This window comes from Amaranthus tricolor, chromosome 13, assembly GCF_026212465.1.
Source record: "Amaranthus tricolor cultivar Red isolate AtriRed21 chromosome 13, ASM2621246v1, whole genome shotgun sequence".
Lineage (NCBI taxonomy): Eukaryota > Viridiplantae > Streptophyta > Magnoliopsida > Caryophyllales > Amaranthaceae > Amaranthus > Amaranthus tricolor.
The window spans coordinates 18,644,832-18,663,571 of NC_080059.1; the positions used below are offsets into that span (position 1 = coordinate 18,644,832).

General features: G+C 35.7%; 1 protein-coding gene and 1 non-coding gene across 2 annotated transcripts; one reads left to right on the forward strand and one right to left on the reverse strand.

The window, feature by feature from the left end:
• Window positions 1-6,565: 6,565 nt before the first annotated feature.
• Window positions 6,566-8,080, reverse strand: LOC130798891 (uncharacterized). The gene has a single exon (XM_057661987.1). The coding sequence runs from the start codon at window positions 8,078-8,080 to the stop codon at window positions 6,566-6,568; it is 1,515 nt and encodes a 504-aa protein (XP_057517970.1).
• A 10-nt stretch (window positions 8,081-8,090) lies between these two features.
• Window positions 8,091-8,196, forward strand: LOC130799047 (small nucleolar RNA R71). The gene has a single exon (XR_009039194.1). It is a non-coding gene; the product is annotated as a small nucleolar RNA R71 (small nucleolar RNA).
• The last annotated feature ends 10,544 nt before the right edge of the window (window positions 8,197-18,740 follow it).

Genomic DNA, 18,740 nt, shown 5'->3' on the forward strand with positions numbered 1-18,740 from the left:
CTTGGGCCTTATTCTTGGGCATTATACCAAATTTTCCTTGGCCATGTATTTTTACACGGTTGTTTACCAAAAAAAAGATGAGCTTTTTCTTGGGCCTTATTTTAATAAATGTTTGGGCCTTGTATTGAGTGTTACACGGCTGATTTATTAGGTTTTATTAAATAGTTAAGCGGTTACTTTTAATTTTTTAAAACCTAAAATTAACTTCTCTAATTTATTTCCTAATAATTTGGAGAAGTGGAATCATGGAGTTGAATGGGTTTACTACCATTATACAAAGATACCTAATTAATTTATTAGGTTAGTAACACAATTAACATGAAATTTCTGAATTCAATTTAAGTTATTGAAATATTTTTCTCTCTTCTTCTCCAAGTTAAAATTCTCAACAAATTTTAAGTGTGAAGGAAATTAGTTACTTTTTTTCATTCTAATTCTAAACTTACTCAATATAATCTTTATTACTTCACAAAGATTAATAATATAGTGCTTATAATTAATTGCAAACCGTTATATCTCAAAAGTGTATACAAAGGTTTTAATCCCAAGCACCAAATAGGCTGAATAACGCTTATAGGAAAACTCTATAGTGCCTCAGTTTGGTATGTTGTTTTCGTAGACAGTATTGTCTTAAAGTACATTTGGTTTAAGGTTTTCTTTTTTTTGTAAGTTAATTAATTCGGTGTAATTTCCATTCCTAGAAATTTTTATTAGGTTGCAAAAGACTCGTAATCTCAATTCGATACTTGTAATGTCTTCAAGTTTTATTTATATAAAAGACAAACAACAATCTTAAAGCGTTAAAGAGTCTTGAGAGATGTCCAATCTTTAGGAGATGACATCGAATATAGTTAAATTAGAAAAAATTGTGGGGGTTAATTTCCGAAGATGGAAAAAGAAAATGCTATTTTTGCTCACCACTCTCATCGTTGCATACGTAATTTCCACACCAAATTTGGAGGAGAAGGAAAATGAAATGGTGGAGGAGATACGCAAAGGGAACAAATGAGACAACGATGATTTTATTTTTCATGGTTATATATTGAACAATATGGTTGATTCATTATTTGATGTTTATCAAAATGTAGAGTCCACAAAAGAATTGTGGAACATGCTTGAAGGTAAGTACATGGCGGAGGACGTCATAGGTAAGAAATTTCTTGTCTCAAGTTTTAATGATTATAAGTTTGTTGATTCCCGCCCTATCATGGATGCAATATTCAAACCTAAAGCATCATAATCTTAAAATGGATGAAGTGTTTGTTGCGTTAGTTTTTATTGATAAACTACCTTATTCTTAGAGAGATGTTAAGAAAACTCTCAAGCATAAAGAAGAGGATGTTAATAAAAATCAATAAAGAAGTCATCTTTAGAAGTAAGTATAAGGGCTCAAGAGTGCAGAGGATCTAAAAATCCCAATTATCTCATCTATTAACATGGATGAGGAATGTCCCTATAAAAAGGGAAAGCAGAAGGGCCAACATGGCAACTCATCCCAAAAGGGAAAAGCCGTAAAGACCACACAACCCGACAAGTCTTGTTGGATTTGTGGAAATTTCGGACACCAAAACAAGGATTGTTACATCTACATGCGTAGGATGACATCCCTCGAGGAAAATAAGGAAAACGAATCATCTAACAGTGATCCTAACATGAAAGGTACTACCTCACAAAGTGATTTAAATTTCGGTTTGGATTTAAATCAAAGTTATTCAAGTTTGAATGATTCATGTTTGAATGATTCAAGTTTGAATGTTGTATAGGATGAAGTTTCATGGTGGATGGATTCAAGGGCTTCAAGGCACGTGTGCAAGAAAGGCACTTGTTCAATACCAATTCAAAGGTTGTAGATGGAAAAGCCCTCTATATGGGAAACAACTTTTCTATCAAGGTTAACGAGAAAGGACAAGTTGAACTAGTGTTTTCATCGGGAAACATATTGATCCTACGGGATGTGTATTATGCTCCCAAAATAAGTAGAAATCTTGTATTTAGGCCAACCTTGAACCATCTGGGTTACATGCTTGTTTTAGAGTGCGATTGGTGTTTTATTTTTAAAAATTCTGTTTATGTTGGTAGTTTCTATTTAATTAATAATTTATTTAAGTTATATTTAAGACAAACATGTGATGGTTTGATTTTAAATGTTGTGAATGATTATAGTTTTTGTTTTTGGCATGATCCTTTATGTCATGTTAATTATAATAAGATGTTACATATGTCGAAGCATGAAATTATACCTATGCTTGAAATACCTAAAGATAAGTGTCATACATGCATGCTAAAAAAGATAATAAGGACACCCTTTAGAAGTGCAGAAAGGAACACTCAATTACTTGAGTTAATTCACTGTGATTTATGTGATTTCCACTCTACTCCTTCTTTAGGAAATAAGAAATATGTTATACTTTTATAGATGATCACTCTAGATATTGCTATGTATATTTGTTACTTGCTAAAGATGAGGCACTAGATAAGTTTAAAATCTTTAAAAGTGAAGTTGAGTAAAAACAAGATTTGCATGTAAACGACTAAGAACGTATAAAGGTGGTGAATACTACGATCCAGGTTATTTTCAATTGAATGTTATCATTCATGAGACCACTGCGGGATATACACCACAATCAATTGGTGTAGCTGAAAGGAAAAATAAGACTCTATAAGAAATGATTAACTCCATGCTATCTTGTGGTTTGAGCGATGGAATGTAGGGGGAAGCGATGTTAACGGCTTGTCACATCTTAAATAGAGCTCATAAAGAAGCTACCAATAAATCTCCTTATGAGTTACAGTATAAGAAAATGCCAAATCTAAGTTATCTTAGAGTTTGGGGTTATAGAGCAATTGTAAGATTTCCCGGCAACAAAAAGAAAAAAACTAGGTGAAAGGGGCGTCGAAAGCATATTCCTAGGTTATACGGAATTTAGCAAAACCAATAGGTTCTATATTTTAGAACCTAGTGACTTTATATCGGTTCACTGATAGGTCGTTTATGTACTACTAAACAATTCCTAATATGCAACTAGTATAGTAGCAGTTAGGGTCGAATCCACAGGGAACAATGTAGTAAATGATTATTTTCCGGCTACCAATTGATCCTAAGTAACACAAAAATTTGGAGAATATATGTCTAAACTAACTAAATGACTAGAAACAAACAATTAAATTAGCAAGGTAAATCAATGATACTAAAACATCTAGGGATAAATTTCCCCACTAGCATGATATGATGACAATGAGATCCTACTACCCCTACAGCAATCATAACCAAATTCAATAGGATGAATACACCATTAAAGATACTAATAACTCCTTTCGAAGACTATTAGCTTCACTACCATACTATCAAACCTATTTTCAAGGAATCAAGTATAGTAATGACATTGAGCATAGTATTCTATAAGATCCAACAATCAAATCTATCTATTCTCATGAAGATTATCAAGCCCTTGATCTAAAAGGCAATTCATTCAACTCTAACTTTCGTAAGCAATTGAATGAATCGTTAACCACAATTTTCAAAATTTCTATTGAAAATACATGAGTTAACTAGCATAAGAAACCAAGCATGAACAAGGATTATGCATAACAAAAAGGGATTGGGATTCAATAATTCATCATCAACATCATGGCTAGGGTTCCATCTAACCCTAGAGAAACTACTCACACATATCAATTGCAACAAAACAAGAATTAATTAAAGAAAACATGATTAAAAGTAATAACAAAGAAAGGATAAAGAATTAATACTTGAATTTGAATACCAAAGGATGAACGAAAGTAATCGAAAGTTATAAAGTTTTTTCTCCAAAAGTGAAGAAATAATAGTTACTAAAAAACAAAGAAGAAAATGTTGCTTGCCCCCCTTGGTTACATTCCTCATCATAAAAGAAAAACCGTGCGGAAAAACGGTTATTAAAGCAGGACCAGACCGGGTCCGTGTGCTGGGAGTTTTCTAGAGAGCAGAAATCGCAGGACCCGACCGAATTTTAGCAAGACCGGACCGGGTCCGTAAGCTGAACATTCATGCAAGTGATTATTGACAGACCCGACCGGGTTTAGAGTATACCCGACCGATTCCTGGGCTTGGAGGCTTACATTCCTATTTCTCACTTGAAATCGCCCGGGTATGAAAATACCCGCCCGGGCCCATCATCTTGTGCTTACTCTTCTTCATTAGAACGCGACAAAAGTACAAACGACATCCAACGGGACTAAAAGCATATCCGAATGGATCCGTGAGCTCATAAACGTGCCGTAGTGCGGCCTCAAACTCTGCCAAATCTCGAAGCACACATCCTAATGCTCATGAGTGATCCGCTTCCAATACAAGAGTGGAGTAAAATGGCCTGATATAATCAAAGACACACAAAAACTCCAACCAAGCGTAAAACCACATGGAAAATGCGAAATCACACATCAAAATGCCATAAAATGCAAGGGAAAGGAGCATAAAAATATAGTACAAAGTGCATACATCAAACTCCCCCAAACCAAACCCTTGCCTGTCCCCAAGAAAATGGACCATCAAAGAAAAGTGGAGATCATATAGGTCAACAAAGTTCTTCCCCAAAAGTTTTCGAAATTCATTTAAAAGCAACTTTAAACGACTTGGCATTTAGGCGCACTCAACATCAATCCGGAATATCATAGAGCAATCAGGCTTTCACGATTCATCCAAAAGGTAACCAGTTAAAGCCATCGTAAACACATCATAAATCAAATGAGGAGGTACTCACGGGGCAACTCACCACTCCATCGTTGATGAGTTTAAGACTCATTACACACACCGAAGTAGTAAAAATGACTACTTCCATTCCCCAGCAGTGTTTCCCTCCCAACTCTCACACTCATGTGTTTAGAAGGACAAAAAGATCTCTCTAATGCAAACAACATTCTAAAGACTTTCACTTTAACTTTGTTATCCTTCTCCTTCGAAATAGACTTCAACTACCAAGAGAATCAAATCAGGCTAATAATGGGAGTAACGTTGGCTAAGTTTATTGGTCGTGCTAAAAATATGAGACCTAGTAGGGACAATAGGGAGTGAAGACTCTTTTGCCGCAACTACACACACTTCGAGCATGAACATCATATAGCCAATCGTAAATGAACTTAACCAATGAAATTTCGAGCTTTTAGAAGAATAAGATATAACCCCTTTTATTTGAACTTATAACTACAAATAAAAATCACATTCTTTTTGTTGTTTTTTTTTTTTTTTTTTTTTTTTTTTTTTTTTTTTTTTTTTTAAAGAAATAATACTTGGGGGTATCTATATACAAAGGAATTTTAAAAGAAACTAGAGATTTTACAATTATAGACAGGTAACCACACCAACAACCAACATCAAACTCAAATAGCCAATTCACTCCCTAAGGTGTAAAAGGGGAAGTTTTGGGATTGTGGAGCTTTAGTAATGCGGGTTGAAAGAAAATAGGCTCAAGCTCAAGAGGGCAAAAACCTAAAGTAAAGTAGTGCAAGGTGGCTTTTTAGTCCATGTGGTTTCAAGTAACATCTAAGCCTGAAAATCATTTTCAACAAGGTACATCTAGTCAAATTCTAGGAGGAGTAAAGCAAAGTCAAGATCCGTCTAGCCCCTAATAGGCATTCTAGCAGATAATGTACGCACATTTGATTAGGCCTACTCAACAGCTAACCTACTCATGCTCACGAGGCAATTAAATGCCACTTAACTGGTTCTCAAATTAGGAGTGTCTGCGGTTTGCCTCTGACATCCAAATAACAGTATCACATGTGAAAATACCAGTCAAAACATTTTGCGAAATTCATTTTAGGGGAAAGGACAGTGTTACTCATATACAGGAGATTCCAACAGTTCTCATCAAGCCATAACACTTTTTTTTTTTTTTTTTTTTATGCATGCGAGAAATAAAATGTAACTCTATATGCTAAAAATGATGAGTGAGTGAGTGAATGAGAAGTGATTATCCCCCCAAGCCAGTCCAAGCACGGTCCTTAGTGTTTGGCACAAGATCAAATAAATGATCACTGGCCCGAACCACCACCTCCAGAACCAGAAGGACCGCATCTTATGAGTGCAGAATGAGGGATTAATATCCTTGATGTCATCAATAGTGTACCCAATAACACTCTTATACTTTTTCAAAACTGTGAGCAATCGCTCAATTTGAGTGCCATTGAGTTCAGCATTGACAATAACAGGGTATGTATCATTATCCTCTAGGAAAACAAACTTCAAAGAAAGGGGAAGGGGTTTTAATTCTACCTGAGGAGGCGTAGTACACTCCTTTCGTTCCTTAATGGTGGACACCTTCCAAGGTGGGATGTCCTCAAACTTAGCTTTTACAGGAACAAATGTAGGTGTAGCATCTAAAACTTGGACCATCTCAATCACATCGGCCCTATCCTTCTCATAGTTGCCCTCAATAGCTGTATAAAGTGGATCAACAATGGAGGGTGTGGACTCCCTCTCTATAGTAGCAACAACTATCGCATCCACCCGATAAACAGTCTCCCCAATGGTAGGATGTGCCATGGATGAGGGGAGATGGAAATGCAGCTGTTCTCCCAAAATCTCAAGTTATAACTTCTTATTCTTCACATCAAAAATGGCTGCTGTAGTCTTTAAAAAATCATGAACCAAAATCACCAGAATGAAGGCATCCTCTTCCATATTCATGATGACAAAATTGCAGGGTACGAAGTAATTACCAACTTGGATGGGGAAATCCTCAAGAATAGCAACTGGGTATCTCACAGATCGATCGGCTAATTGTATGGACATTCGAATGGCTTTCATCTCGGCATTGATCTTTTTGCATAATGTCAAGGGCATCACACTCACACTAGCCCCTAAATCAGCAAGGGCTACGGCAGACACATCTTTCCCCAACTTCAGCGGGATAGTAAAATTACCAGGATCAGCTTGTTTCTTAGGAACCTTGCATCCCAAAATAGCACTACATTGCCCATTCAAAGTTTCCGCCACACTCTCCTCTAGCTTGCGTTTGTTAGAAATGATGTCCTTGAGAAATTTAGCATAAGAGGGCATTTCTTTAATGGCTTCTAAGAAGGGGATGTTGATCTGTAGCTTGCTCAAAACTTGAAGAAATTTTCCATATTTATGCTCAAGCTTCGCCTGTGCCAATCTAGAAGAAAACAGCACTGGTGGTGTGTAAGTTCGACCGTCAATTGTGGGCTTGTCTGAATTGACTGGCTCATCCTTCTTTTCTTCAGAAACATCATCATTAGTTCCTGCATCTGGAACAACAATAGGTGGGGTCTTTACTTTAGGGGTTGGATCATAAGGTGTCCTACCACTCCTCGTAGTTACTGCATTGAGTTGCTGATGGAGAGATGTGGTTGGGTTCTTTTCTGTGTTTCCCGGAAGTTGCCCCTTTTGCATGGACAAGTTACTCAATTGTTGTGCCATCTGAGCCATCTGAGTATTGATCATTTTGTTGTGAGCTAAAATCTGATTAATGGAGGTGCTGAAGTGTTCATTTTGCTTGCTTTGGGTAGCAATGAAGTTCTCCATCAAGCTCTCAAGGTTGGACTTCGGTGGATGTTGTTGTTGAGGTGGGAAGGGAGGTCTTTGTTGGAAACCCGATGGTATGTTGTACGAGGATGAGGGATTCTGGGCATTGTTGTTTCTGTAGGAAAAATTTGGATGATCCCTCCATCCTGGGTTGAAGGTGTTCGAATAGGGGTTGTATTGTTGTCTGGCATTCTGATTTTGGATGGCGTTGACTTGTTCCACAACAGTAGCCCCTTCGGCTTGAAGTTGGCAATCAACACTAGAATGCCCATTTAAGCCACAAGCACCACAGACTTTATTTACTGCAGCTACATCCAATTGCTCAACCTTCCTTGTCAAAGCCTGTACATTATTAGTCAAAGCAACAATAGCATCCACTTTATACCTACCACCTCGCTTTGGAGTTGATTGTTCTCGCAAGTGGTAATTTGAGGCCATGTCATCAAGAATTTTCTTGGCTTGGGTTAGTGTTTTCATCATAAAGTTACCTCCAGCAGCAGAATCCAAAGAAGTCTGGATTTCATGCCTCAAAGCATTATAGACTGTCTCAATAACCATCCAATCTGGTAATCCGTGATGTGGGCACTTTCTGATTAGACTTTTGAATCTCTCCCATGCATCATAGAGTGATTCCCCGTCTTTTTGCTTGAAAGTAGAGATTTAATTTCGGTACTTTAAAGTTTTTCCGGGTGGGTAGTATCGATGCAAGAAGGCCTTTTTCAGAGCCTCCCAAGTAGCAATGGAGTTGGGTTCTTCCTCACGTAGCCACTGCTTAGCCGCCCCTGCAAGAGAAAAAAGGAAAGCTATCAACATTAATTGATCGGAAGTGATGTTGTTGTACTTGTGTGTCATGCACTTGTCGATGAATAGATTAATGTGGTCGATTGGGTTCTCATTCTCCATACCATGAAATTGGTCCTGAGCAATCCAGTTGAAGAATGCTGACCGGATCTCATACTGTTTCCCGGAAATCTCTAGCCTCATAATGCTAGTAGTGACAATGCTAGCATCGGGAGTGATGTAATCTAGGAGGGGTTTCTCTGGTGTTTAAGCCATGGTTAAATCTTCCCTTCTCTTGTTTCTTCGCCTTCTTTGCCTAGAGTTGAGTCTTCTTGCTGTTGCTTCGATTTCAGGGTCAAAAGGTACTAGTTCGTATCCCTGTCGTCTGGTTTGCATGCAACAAAAGAAACTAAAAGCAAAGGGTTAAATAGATAGGGGAGAGGGGGACATAACCAAAGCGAAATCAGAGAAAAAGAACAAATTTAAACTCAGAAAATAAACACTAAACTAATCCGTTGTTCCCCGGCAACGACGCTAAAATTTGATAGCTCGTTTATGTACTACCAAACAATTCCTAATACGCAACTAGTATAGCAGCAGCTAGACTCGAATCCACAGGGAACAATGTAATAAATGATTATTTTCCGGCTACCAATTGATCCTAAGTAACACACAAATTTGGAGAATATATGTCTAAACTAACTAAATGACTAGAATACAAACAATTAAATTAGCAAGGTAAATCAATGATACTAAAACATCTAGGGAAAAATTTCCCCACTAGCATGATATGATGACAATGAGATCCTACTACCCCTACAACAATCATAACCAAGTTCAATAGGATGAATACACCATTAAAGATACTAATAACTCCTTTCGAACACCATTAGCTTCACTACCATACAATCAAACCTATTTTCATGGAATCAAGTATAGTAATGACATTGAGCATAGTATTCTATAAGATCCAACAATCAAATCTATCTATTCTCATGAAGATTATCAAGCCCTTGATCTAAAAGGCAATTCATTCAACTCTAACTTTCGTAAGCAATTGAATGAATCGTTAACCACAATTTCCAAAATTTCTATTGAAAATACATGAGTTAACTAGCATAAGAAACCAAGCATGAACAAGGATTATGCATAACAAAAAAGGATTGGGATTCAATAATTCATCATCAACATCATGGCTAGGGTTCCATCTAACCCTAGATTAAGAAACTACTCACACATATCAATTGCAAGAAAACAAGAATTAATTAAAGAAAACATGATTAAAAGTAATAACAAGGAAAGGATAAAGAATTAATACTTGAAGTTGAATACCAAAGGATGAACGAAAGTAAACGAAAGTTACAAAGTTTTTTCTCCAAAAGTGAAGAGTTAATAGTATCTAAAAAACAGAGAAGAAAATGTGGCTTGCCCCCCTTGGTTACATTCCTCATCATAAAAGAAAAACCGTGTGGAAAAACGGTTATTAAAGCAGGACCAGACCGGGTTTCTGGAAGACCGGACCGAGTCCGTGTGCTGGGAGTTTTGCAGAGAGCAGAAATCGCAGGACCCGACCGGATTTTAGCAAGACCGGACCAGGTCCGTAAGCTGAACATTCATGCAAGTGATTATTGACAGACCCGACCGGGTTTAGAGTATACCCGACCGATTCCTGGGCTTGGAGGCTTACATTCCTATTTCTCACTTGAAATCGCCTGGATATGAAAATACCCGCCTGGGCCCATCATCTTGTGCTTACTCTTCTTCATTAGAACGCGGCAAAAGTACAAACGACATCCAACGGGACTAAAAGCATATCCGAATGGATCCATGAGCTCACAAACGTGCCGTAGTGCGGTCTCGAACTCTGCCAAATCTCGTAGCATACATCCAAATGCTCAGGAGTGATCCGCTTCCAATACAAGAGTGGAGTAAAATGGCCTGAAATAATCAAAGACACACAAAAACTCTAACCAAGCATAAAACCACATGGAAAATGCAAAATCACACATCAAAATGCCATAAAATGCAAGGGAAAGGAGCATAAAAATATAGTACAAGGTGCATACATCAATTACATCATTATAAAGTGAAGAGATGCTATATTTGATGAAGGTTAATTTTCATCGATTTCTAAATCTAAATATTGACTTCAAAGTAACCCTAAAGATGTTGATCTAAACGATCAATCAAGTCCTCAAGATGATCATGTGATCATTGAAGATAAAGAGGAAAATGCTCCTACATTGTGTAGGAGTAAAAGGCAAAGAAAAGAAAAATCTTTTGGACTCGATTTTGAGGTTTGTCTGAATGAAGGAACAAGAGATGATCATTGCATTAGTATTCCATATTTTATGCAGTAGAAGGTGATCTGGTAACATATAGTGAAGTTATGACTTCACAAGACTCGGATTTTTGGGAGGAAACCGTGAATGATGAGATGGATTCTATTATGGAAAACAACACTTGGGTTTTGAAAGATTTACCTTCTAGGTGCAAACCCATTGGTTGTAAGTTAATTTTCCGTAAGAAAATGAATGTTGACGGTACAGTTAATAGCTCAAAGCCCGGTTAGTGGCTCAAGGCTTTAAGATAAATCATGGTGTTGATCACTTTGACACCTATGCTCTAGTTGTAAGGATAACCACTATAAGGTTATTGGTGGCGATAGCTTCGTCATATAATCTAGTAATTTATCTAATGGATGTCAAAACAACATTTTTGTATGGTGATCTAGAGGAGGAAATATAGATGAGACAAACCGAAGGGTTTATCATGAAAGGACTAGAACAAAAGGTGTGCAAGCTAGTGAAGTCTCTTTATGGACAAAAGTAAGTACCAAAGCAGTGTCATCATATAGTTGATGAAACTATCTTTCGTATGGATTCGAATTGAATCATTTGTATAAGTGTGTGTATAGCAAATTTGATGACAAAGGCATTGGGGTTAGCTTTTGTCTATATGTGGATGACATGCTTATTTTCGGTACAAGTTTGTTGCAAGTAAAGAAGGTAAAGGATTATTTATCTTCGGCCTACAAGATGAAGGATATGTAGGACATAGATGTCATTTTAGGCATAAAGATTATAAGATCTAACGATTGAATAATCTTAAGTCAATCTTATTATGTTGAGAAAATACTTAAGCGTTTTGATATGCTTGAATGTTGTCCAATGTCTACCCTAATAGATGGAAGTGTGAAATTGTTACCTCAAAAGGGTAGTTCATTTTGTCAGCTTTCGTACTCAAAGATGATTGGATCTTTGATGTATGCTATGACTTTAACAAGGCCCGATATAGCTTATGTAGTTAGAAAGCTAAGTAGGAATACTAGCAATGCGGGACCTTCACTTTGGATAGCTATTCAGATAGTACGTTGGTACTTAAAAGGAACAATGAGTCATGGGTTATGCTATAGCGGAGAACCTTTGTCACTCGAAGGGTATTCGGATGCATGTTAGATCACTAACAACGAAGATTCATCATCTACTAGTGGTTAGGTATTCATGTATGGGGGAGGTTTCATTTCATGGTTTCCCAAGAAACAGACATGTATATTGAAATCTAATATGACGTCAGTATTTATTGCCTGAGCATAGGCAAGTAAGGAAGTGGAATGGCTTCGGAGTTTCTTAACCATTGCCTAAAAGCTTGTTTTAATCCATACAAGGATTTTTTTAACTTGCATACCTTATCTTTAGGAATGAGATAGCCTTGAGGTGCCTTCATGTAGACCTTGTTAGCTATATTTTATTCATATTTTATCCCCATCGTTTAGTTGGATTATGTTGGAATTTGATACAGCCATGCTTGTATTTAGGATTTTACACTTGGTTTGATGTTTTTTTGTTCTGTTACATTTCAGGTAAAAATCATCAAACCGAGCACAAGTCAAGAACTTTTGACGCATACACTGCTCACCCAACTCCAAAGCTCAAGGGAGTAAGGCCTGGATGAGCCAAGTCAAGAAAACAAGTCAAAACGAGAGCTAAAATAGCCTATATTAAGCCACTCGACCAAAACTGGCTTGAGCCAAGGTAGCTCGAGCAGCCGTACACCTGCACTTGAGATCAGAAACTGGATATAGCCCTCGTGAAGGTCGCTCAACCAGGTCGAGCGAGGTACAGTTAAAGTTCCAGAGACTTGTGTTAAATAGCAGGCTGCAATCCAGAGGTACAAGGCATCCGCTCGACCAGGTCGAGCGAGATGGCTCGGGTCAAGCGGAGCTAGTTTCAACTTCTGTCCAAATTTTAAAACTTCTGATATAGTACCAGATGGTGGCTCGACTAGGTCGAGCGAGATGGACGGTAGCAGCTTTTGCGATTTATTTAAATATCATTTGAGGTCCAATCATATTTATTTCTTTTGATTGTTGTTGACAGGACTGCTTAGCCACCCTACCCTATCAATTAGGGGTGACACCTCCTTCCTACAACCTAGAGGTGGTGGAGCAATCATGAAACCACCCCCACTTGTTTTTTGAAGGCTATAAATAGAGAAGAGGAAGATGGAGCTCATCATCTCAAATTTCGCCCTTCATTTTGAGTAACTCGTATGTATTCTTCATAGTTTAGCTGTCATTTCAATTAAAACTTAGTGTTTAGCATAATTTCTCATTCAATTCAATTAAGAACTTTCAATTTCCAATTACAATCTAAATTTCAATCCTCTATTGTAACATGTTGCAAATTTGGATTCTTCATTCATTGATGTATTATTATTGACGATTTTGGAAGGTATTATTTTGAATCATCAACAATCATCTTGTTCATCTTTAGATTGAACCCAAAAGAGTAAACTCTAACTTTTGCTTATATTGTTTTCAATTCATGTCATCAATTTATCTTTGATTAATTGCTTTTAGTTTCATATTTTCACGCTTATAGTTCTTCAACTTATATTGCATTTATCTTTGTAGAATACTCTAGCTTAATTCATTCATCTATGGCTCTTGGATTGTTTGCAATTTAGAATCTAAATATGAATATGAGGGAGTAGTTTATTTTGGCTTAGGTTAGGCATTATCACCATGTATGTAGCCTAAATTGCTTTCTTTATCTTTGTCTTGGTTGTAACGTTTTATGGTTTAAGATGGATTTTGTTATCAATTGAGTGTTATTGACAAAGGCTTGAATAGCTTTTTCTTCTTGTTTGTTGATCATATTAATGAGTTGTTGGTATTGTGCCTGTGTAAACTTGGCTGTGACTAAAGTTTTGATGGAGAATTAGTTTCTTGTGTTTAAGTAGAGTTTGCATTGTTTCTGTTTTGCTCCCTCTTCCATGTATTCTTTTGTTTGGAAGGATAGCTAATTATTCCAGCATCTTTCCCTTGTATGCCCACTGATCTTGCAGTGATCACAAAAGTATTGTTGCTTCTTGGCTTTGTAAGATTCATTATTGGAATTTCAATTGAACTCCCTATCAGGATATTTTCTCTTTTCAGCCTTGCATGCCATTGAATCAGTTAGTTAATGGTTAAGACCAAGATGATTCTCTTTTTGCCTGTGCTGCTGTTGGTAATTTAGACATCATCAACAAATTACTCCTAACTTGTTTGTATTTGTTATCTAGTTTCATCAACAAACTAATTACTTTGCTATTTTTTTGCATCTTGAAGCATTTCTTTGCAATGTCACATATGTAAGAAGAGGCAGCAGCACAGCTACATGTGAGTATGGGATATGCTCTTAGCAATTAAATCTTCAAGAAGGGCTATGATCCATCCCATGACTACATTGTCAACTCTATCCCAAGCTTTAGCATTCGTGGTGTTGTTGGTTGGTCTAGTTAACGAACCATGAACAAAACCCAATTTACTTTTGCCCGACAAGGCAACAATCAGAAGCTGAAGGCAGTAGTGTAGAATAGTCCTGGATAGATGGATGATGATACTTGTTCGGAGCTCTAGCTATACTCAACAGATGCAGAGAACCAAGTTAAGACACTGGCTCTGCAGTGTGCACTAAATGTCTAATATGACTAAACTTGAAGTTATTTAGTTTTTTCGTTAATTGTTTTGTTTGGAGTTTAGTAAAAAAGTAATTTTGAAACCTTGTTTTTGAAATCCTTACCAACAACCCGCCTAAAATAGATCTGAGTAGGACCTAACAGATTATTAGGAATAATATGTGCCACGATTATAGGCATAAATATCTATTGTGTATCATTTTCAATATTCTTTGCATATGTTTAGGAATAGTTTAACGATATCTATACCTTATGGTTATCTTTTACCTGTTTTAGTGTACCAACAAAACCATCAATTTCATCTCCCCGTATTACCTTCATCTTGCCTGCAACACCAACTTAGTTCTCTCTCCGGTTGTCCTCCGCGAAGACAACTATGGCGAATGGGCTCGATTGATCCATATTGGCTTTAAAGCCAACCTGGGTTTTCTTGATGGAACAAATACCTCGCCATCAGTTACATCTTCTGACTTTGCACCATGGGTTCAAGTGAAATCCACGCTCACAACTTGGTTACTAAACACCCTCGATTCGACTATTCGATCAACGGTGTCCTTAACCAACGATGTTAAGGATGTCTGGGATGTTGGCTAGCTTCACCCAAGAGAGACATAGTCTTAGAGCTTTGTAGCATCCGCTCAACTAGATACTTAGTGCGCACCAAGATCTAAGAATTGGTTTTCAAACTTGTAAGTGTAATTTTCTTTTTTCTGTTTATGAAAGCATGTTTTAAAATTCAATATAAATGTTTTACGTGGATTAGATATACTCACTCAACCTTCCGTGGTTGACACTTTTTTATTTTGATTTTAGGTTGCAGGTAACTTACCCAAGACGTTAGACTACAAGAATTTGCTACATCAAGAGAGTTGGATAAAAAGAAATCAAAATCTTTAACAAATGATAGTTATTTCAATTGGTATAAGCATGTGTTAAGTTTTGTGTTTGACTTTCGGGGTTAAGTTTTGTTGGATATGGTTGTAGTAAACCTTTGACGTTACTATGTATTACATCTAATAGGTATTTAGGAGATTACTTATGAGGTTTATTCTTGTGTTAACAAATAAACATGTTAAATTGTAGTGTTTAGGTGGTGATTATTAGTTATGGATGATACGAATTACTTGTATTCACTAGCACCTTAGCCTAATTGAGTTAAGTATTAAGCGGGGTGTTATAAAAATAAATTAAAATAAAACCAATATTTTTTTTAACTGGAATTTTTGTCAATTATGTCATTTCATTAAGTAATTACTCCTTTTGTTTTTATACAATTATTATTATTATTTAATATTACTACTATTCTAGAAGACTCTAGTAAAAGACTACATCTCCTATTTAAAAATAATCATTTATGCCATTTGAAAAGTACACAATTAATTACTCACAACTATTCTCTCATTTTGTTTACTCTGGAAGAACCAAAGGTGATCTTTAATTAACCGATCATTTAAAAAACTTTACTCCCAAAAATCCTTTAAAAAAGACCAATTTTAATATTCAAAATAATTAAACCACTTGTTTTTGATGTTAGCTAAATGTTAATAAATGTATAATCCATGTTGTTTTTTTATTAATTTATATCATTCTATGCAAAAAGTTTATAGTTGACTAGTTTTATAAAAATATTAAAATTATTTTGTTTATAAAGATTGTAAATTTATAGTACGTAATAAATTATGTTTAATAATTTATTTATTATAGCTTAATCTAAGCTAGATTCATTCAGTTTATTTGTTTTTGATAATGGTATTAGTTAGTTTTTAAAAGGGCTAAAAATGAGATATTAGTTAGTTTTATTTGTCACGGACTCACGTAAGCCAACTAATATCATTAAAATTCTTAATCTAGTGGAGCTCCATGAAGATGACACGTGCAATTTTCAAATTTTTTATCAAATTGTATGATGATTAAAAATTATTATAAAATTACAAAAAGAAATATGTTTTCGCTTATAAATGTTGAAAAAAATAAAATAAAATAAAATAAAATAAAATAAAAAACTAGAATTATGCTTAAAGTAAACAATTTTTCATTTAAACTCGCATAGAACGACTATATTATAGCCATAAGTGAAGCCATAATATTAAAAAATATTCTTACAGAAAAGTATATTCCAGAAATAAGTCAAATATAATTACCATAAATTAGTTGAATCATCACATTTTTCATATTTAATTCTTAATATACAAAACACATTTTAAAATTTTATAAAATTACCCCATAAGAATTTAGGCGGTAAAAATACATGGTGACACAGGAGACAATGAACTAATACTTTAGTAGATAAGTGAGAGTAAGATAGTATGATGTTCTTATAATAGTTTTTTAATATAAGATGTTAGGATTATGGGTGACTTATATTCACCAAGTAATCAAAAACAAGATTAAGAAAATTAATCAAATACATTAGTGAAGTTAGAAGAAGACACATCACATATTTGTAATTGGTTGTGTAGGAGCCATATTGTACATTGTATTATTGGTAGTGAAATTTTTGACACTTGAAGGGTTGAAGTGCAAGAAATCAGTTCTAGTATTAAGGTATGAAGCATAGGAAACCATGGGATACATGGAAAAGGAAAGTCGAGCAAAAAGGAAATCAAAACAATCCCCTAGTAACCCTCTGTGTGATTTTGCTGCATGTTGTTTTTGTTGCTTTTGTTTTCACTATGATGTTACCCCATTTGTTGACTATTTATTTCCTTATATAGACTCACATATACCCTATATTATGTGGTACCAAAGTCTCATTATAGTGAGCTACCTTCCTTGCTCAAGTATACTCCCTAATTAACTCATCTCTTCCCTTACACTAATTCTCCATTGTAATTGCTTCAAGTTTTGTATTTCTTCTTTAAACACATTAATATTAATCCTAGGCTAGATGGTGGATGTAGCCCCAGATTGGTGAACGAACTTAAATCTTTGTCTTGATTATCTCTTTATTATTGTCATTCATTAAACCTTGCGTATTTGATTTCTACACATTGACACAACACAAACCTTCACTTAAACCTTATTTTGTGATCCTTGAGTGAGGTCAATACCTCTCTTTTCAATTGGTATCAGAGCCAAGGGTTATTTGAGGTTATTTAAGGTGTTAGTGGTGGTCATTTGAAGTCCAAGATGTCAACCATGAAGTTAGACATTGAAATGTTCGATAGGAACACAAATCTCAGTTTATGACAAGTAAATATGAAGGCAATCTTGATTCAAAATGGTGTTCATAAGGCAATTAAAGGTGACGAGAGGAAGCCCATTGATCTTAGTGAGGCTAAGTGGGAAGAGATGGATGCAAAAGTTTTATCCGCCATACAACTTTGCCTCTCAGATGAAGTTTTAAGGGAAGTTGTAAAGGAGGTGACTTCAAAAGGATTTGGGAGAAGTTGGAATCCTTCTACATGGCCAAAAGTGTTACCAACCGATTACTCTTAAAGAGTAGAGTTTATAATCTCCGATTGCAAGAAGGTAAGCCCATGAAATATCATCTTGATGAGTTTTACTCTATAGTTTTGGATTTACAAAACATTGATGTTTCACTTGATGATGAATACTTGGCTATTCTATAACTATATTCACTACCCCCTTATTTTAAGCATTTTAGAGAGACTTTATTGTATGGTAAACACATTGTGTATTGAGGATGTTAGAAAGGCCTTGATACAAAAGGACCTTATGGATTCTCAATTATCACAAAAGTTGTCAATTAAGTCTAATAATACTTTGTTTGTTAAGGATTGAAGTAGGAACAAGAGAGGTATGACTTGCAATTTTTGTAGGAAAGAAGGGCATCTTAAGAGAGATTGTTGGAAGCTAAAATTCAAACAATCGGATGATTGCAAGTCCAAAGGAACTAGCTCCGCCGAGGCTAGTTATGTTGAAGAAGATTTTGATGTTGGTGCTCTTGTTGTGACTAGTGAGTACAAGGATGGTGATTTTTGAGTTTTGATTTCCAGATGTTCTAGTTATATGACTTGTACCTCCAGTTTCTTTTCAACTTATCAAAAGGCTGCTGGAAGAAGGTCACTATGGGCAATGAGGCTAGTTGTTCGATAGTTGGTATTGGTGATGTTAGGATCATTATGTTTGATGGTGTTGTAATATTATTAGCCAGAGTCCTCCATGTTCCAAGTATGAATAGGCACTTGATTTCCGTTGGTACTTTTGATAAAGAAGGTTTTGTGTGCATTGGTGAAGATGGAGTTATAAAGGTTGGAAAAGGCTATAAGTTGTTCTTGAAAGTGTCTGTTGATGATGATGGCTTATATAAGCTAATTGGTTCAATCTTAATTAGTTCGGTTTGTGATGCCACTACTTAAACCAAGCACGGTGTTATTGATGCTTCTCTTGATGACAAGAATGTAATTCCAATATCCTCTAACAAGTTCATTGGTTGTATGGACTTAGTTGGTATTTAATCATACTCTTTTATAAGCCCTTAGAGGGCATTGTAGTGCATATGCTTTTGTAT

Coding starts and splice junctions, on each gene's coding strand:
- LOC130798891 (XM_057661987.1), bottom strand. CDS start 8,080: ATGGTTATTGAGACAGTCTATAATGCTTTGAGGCATGAAATCCAGACT.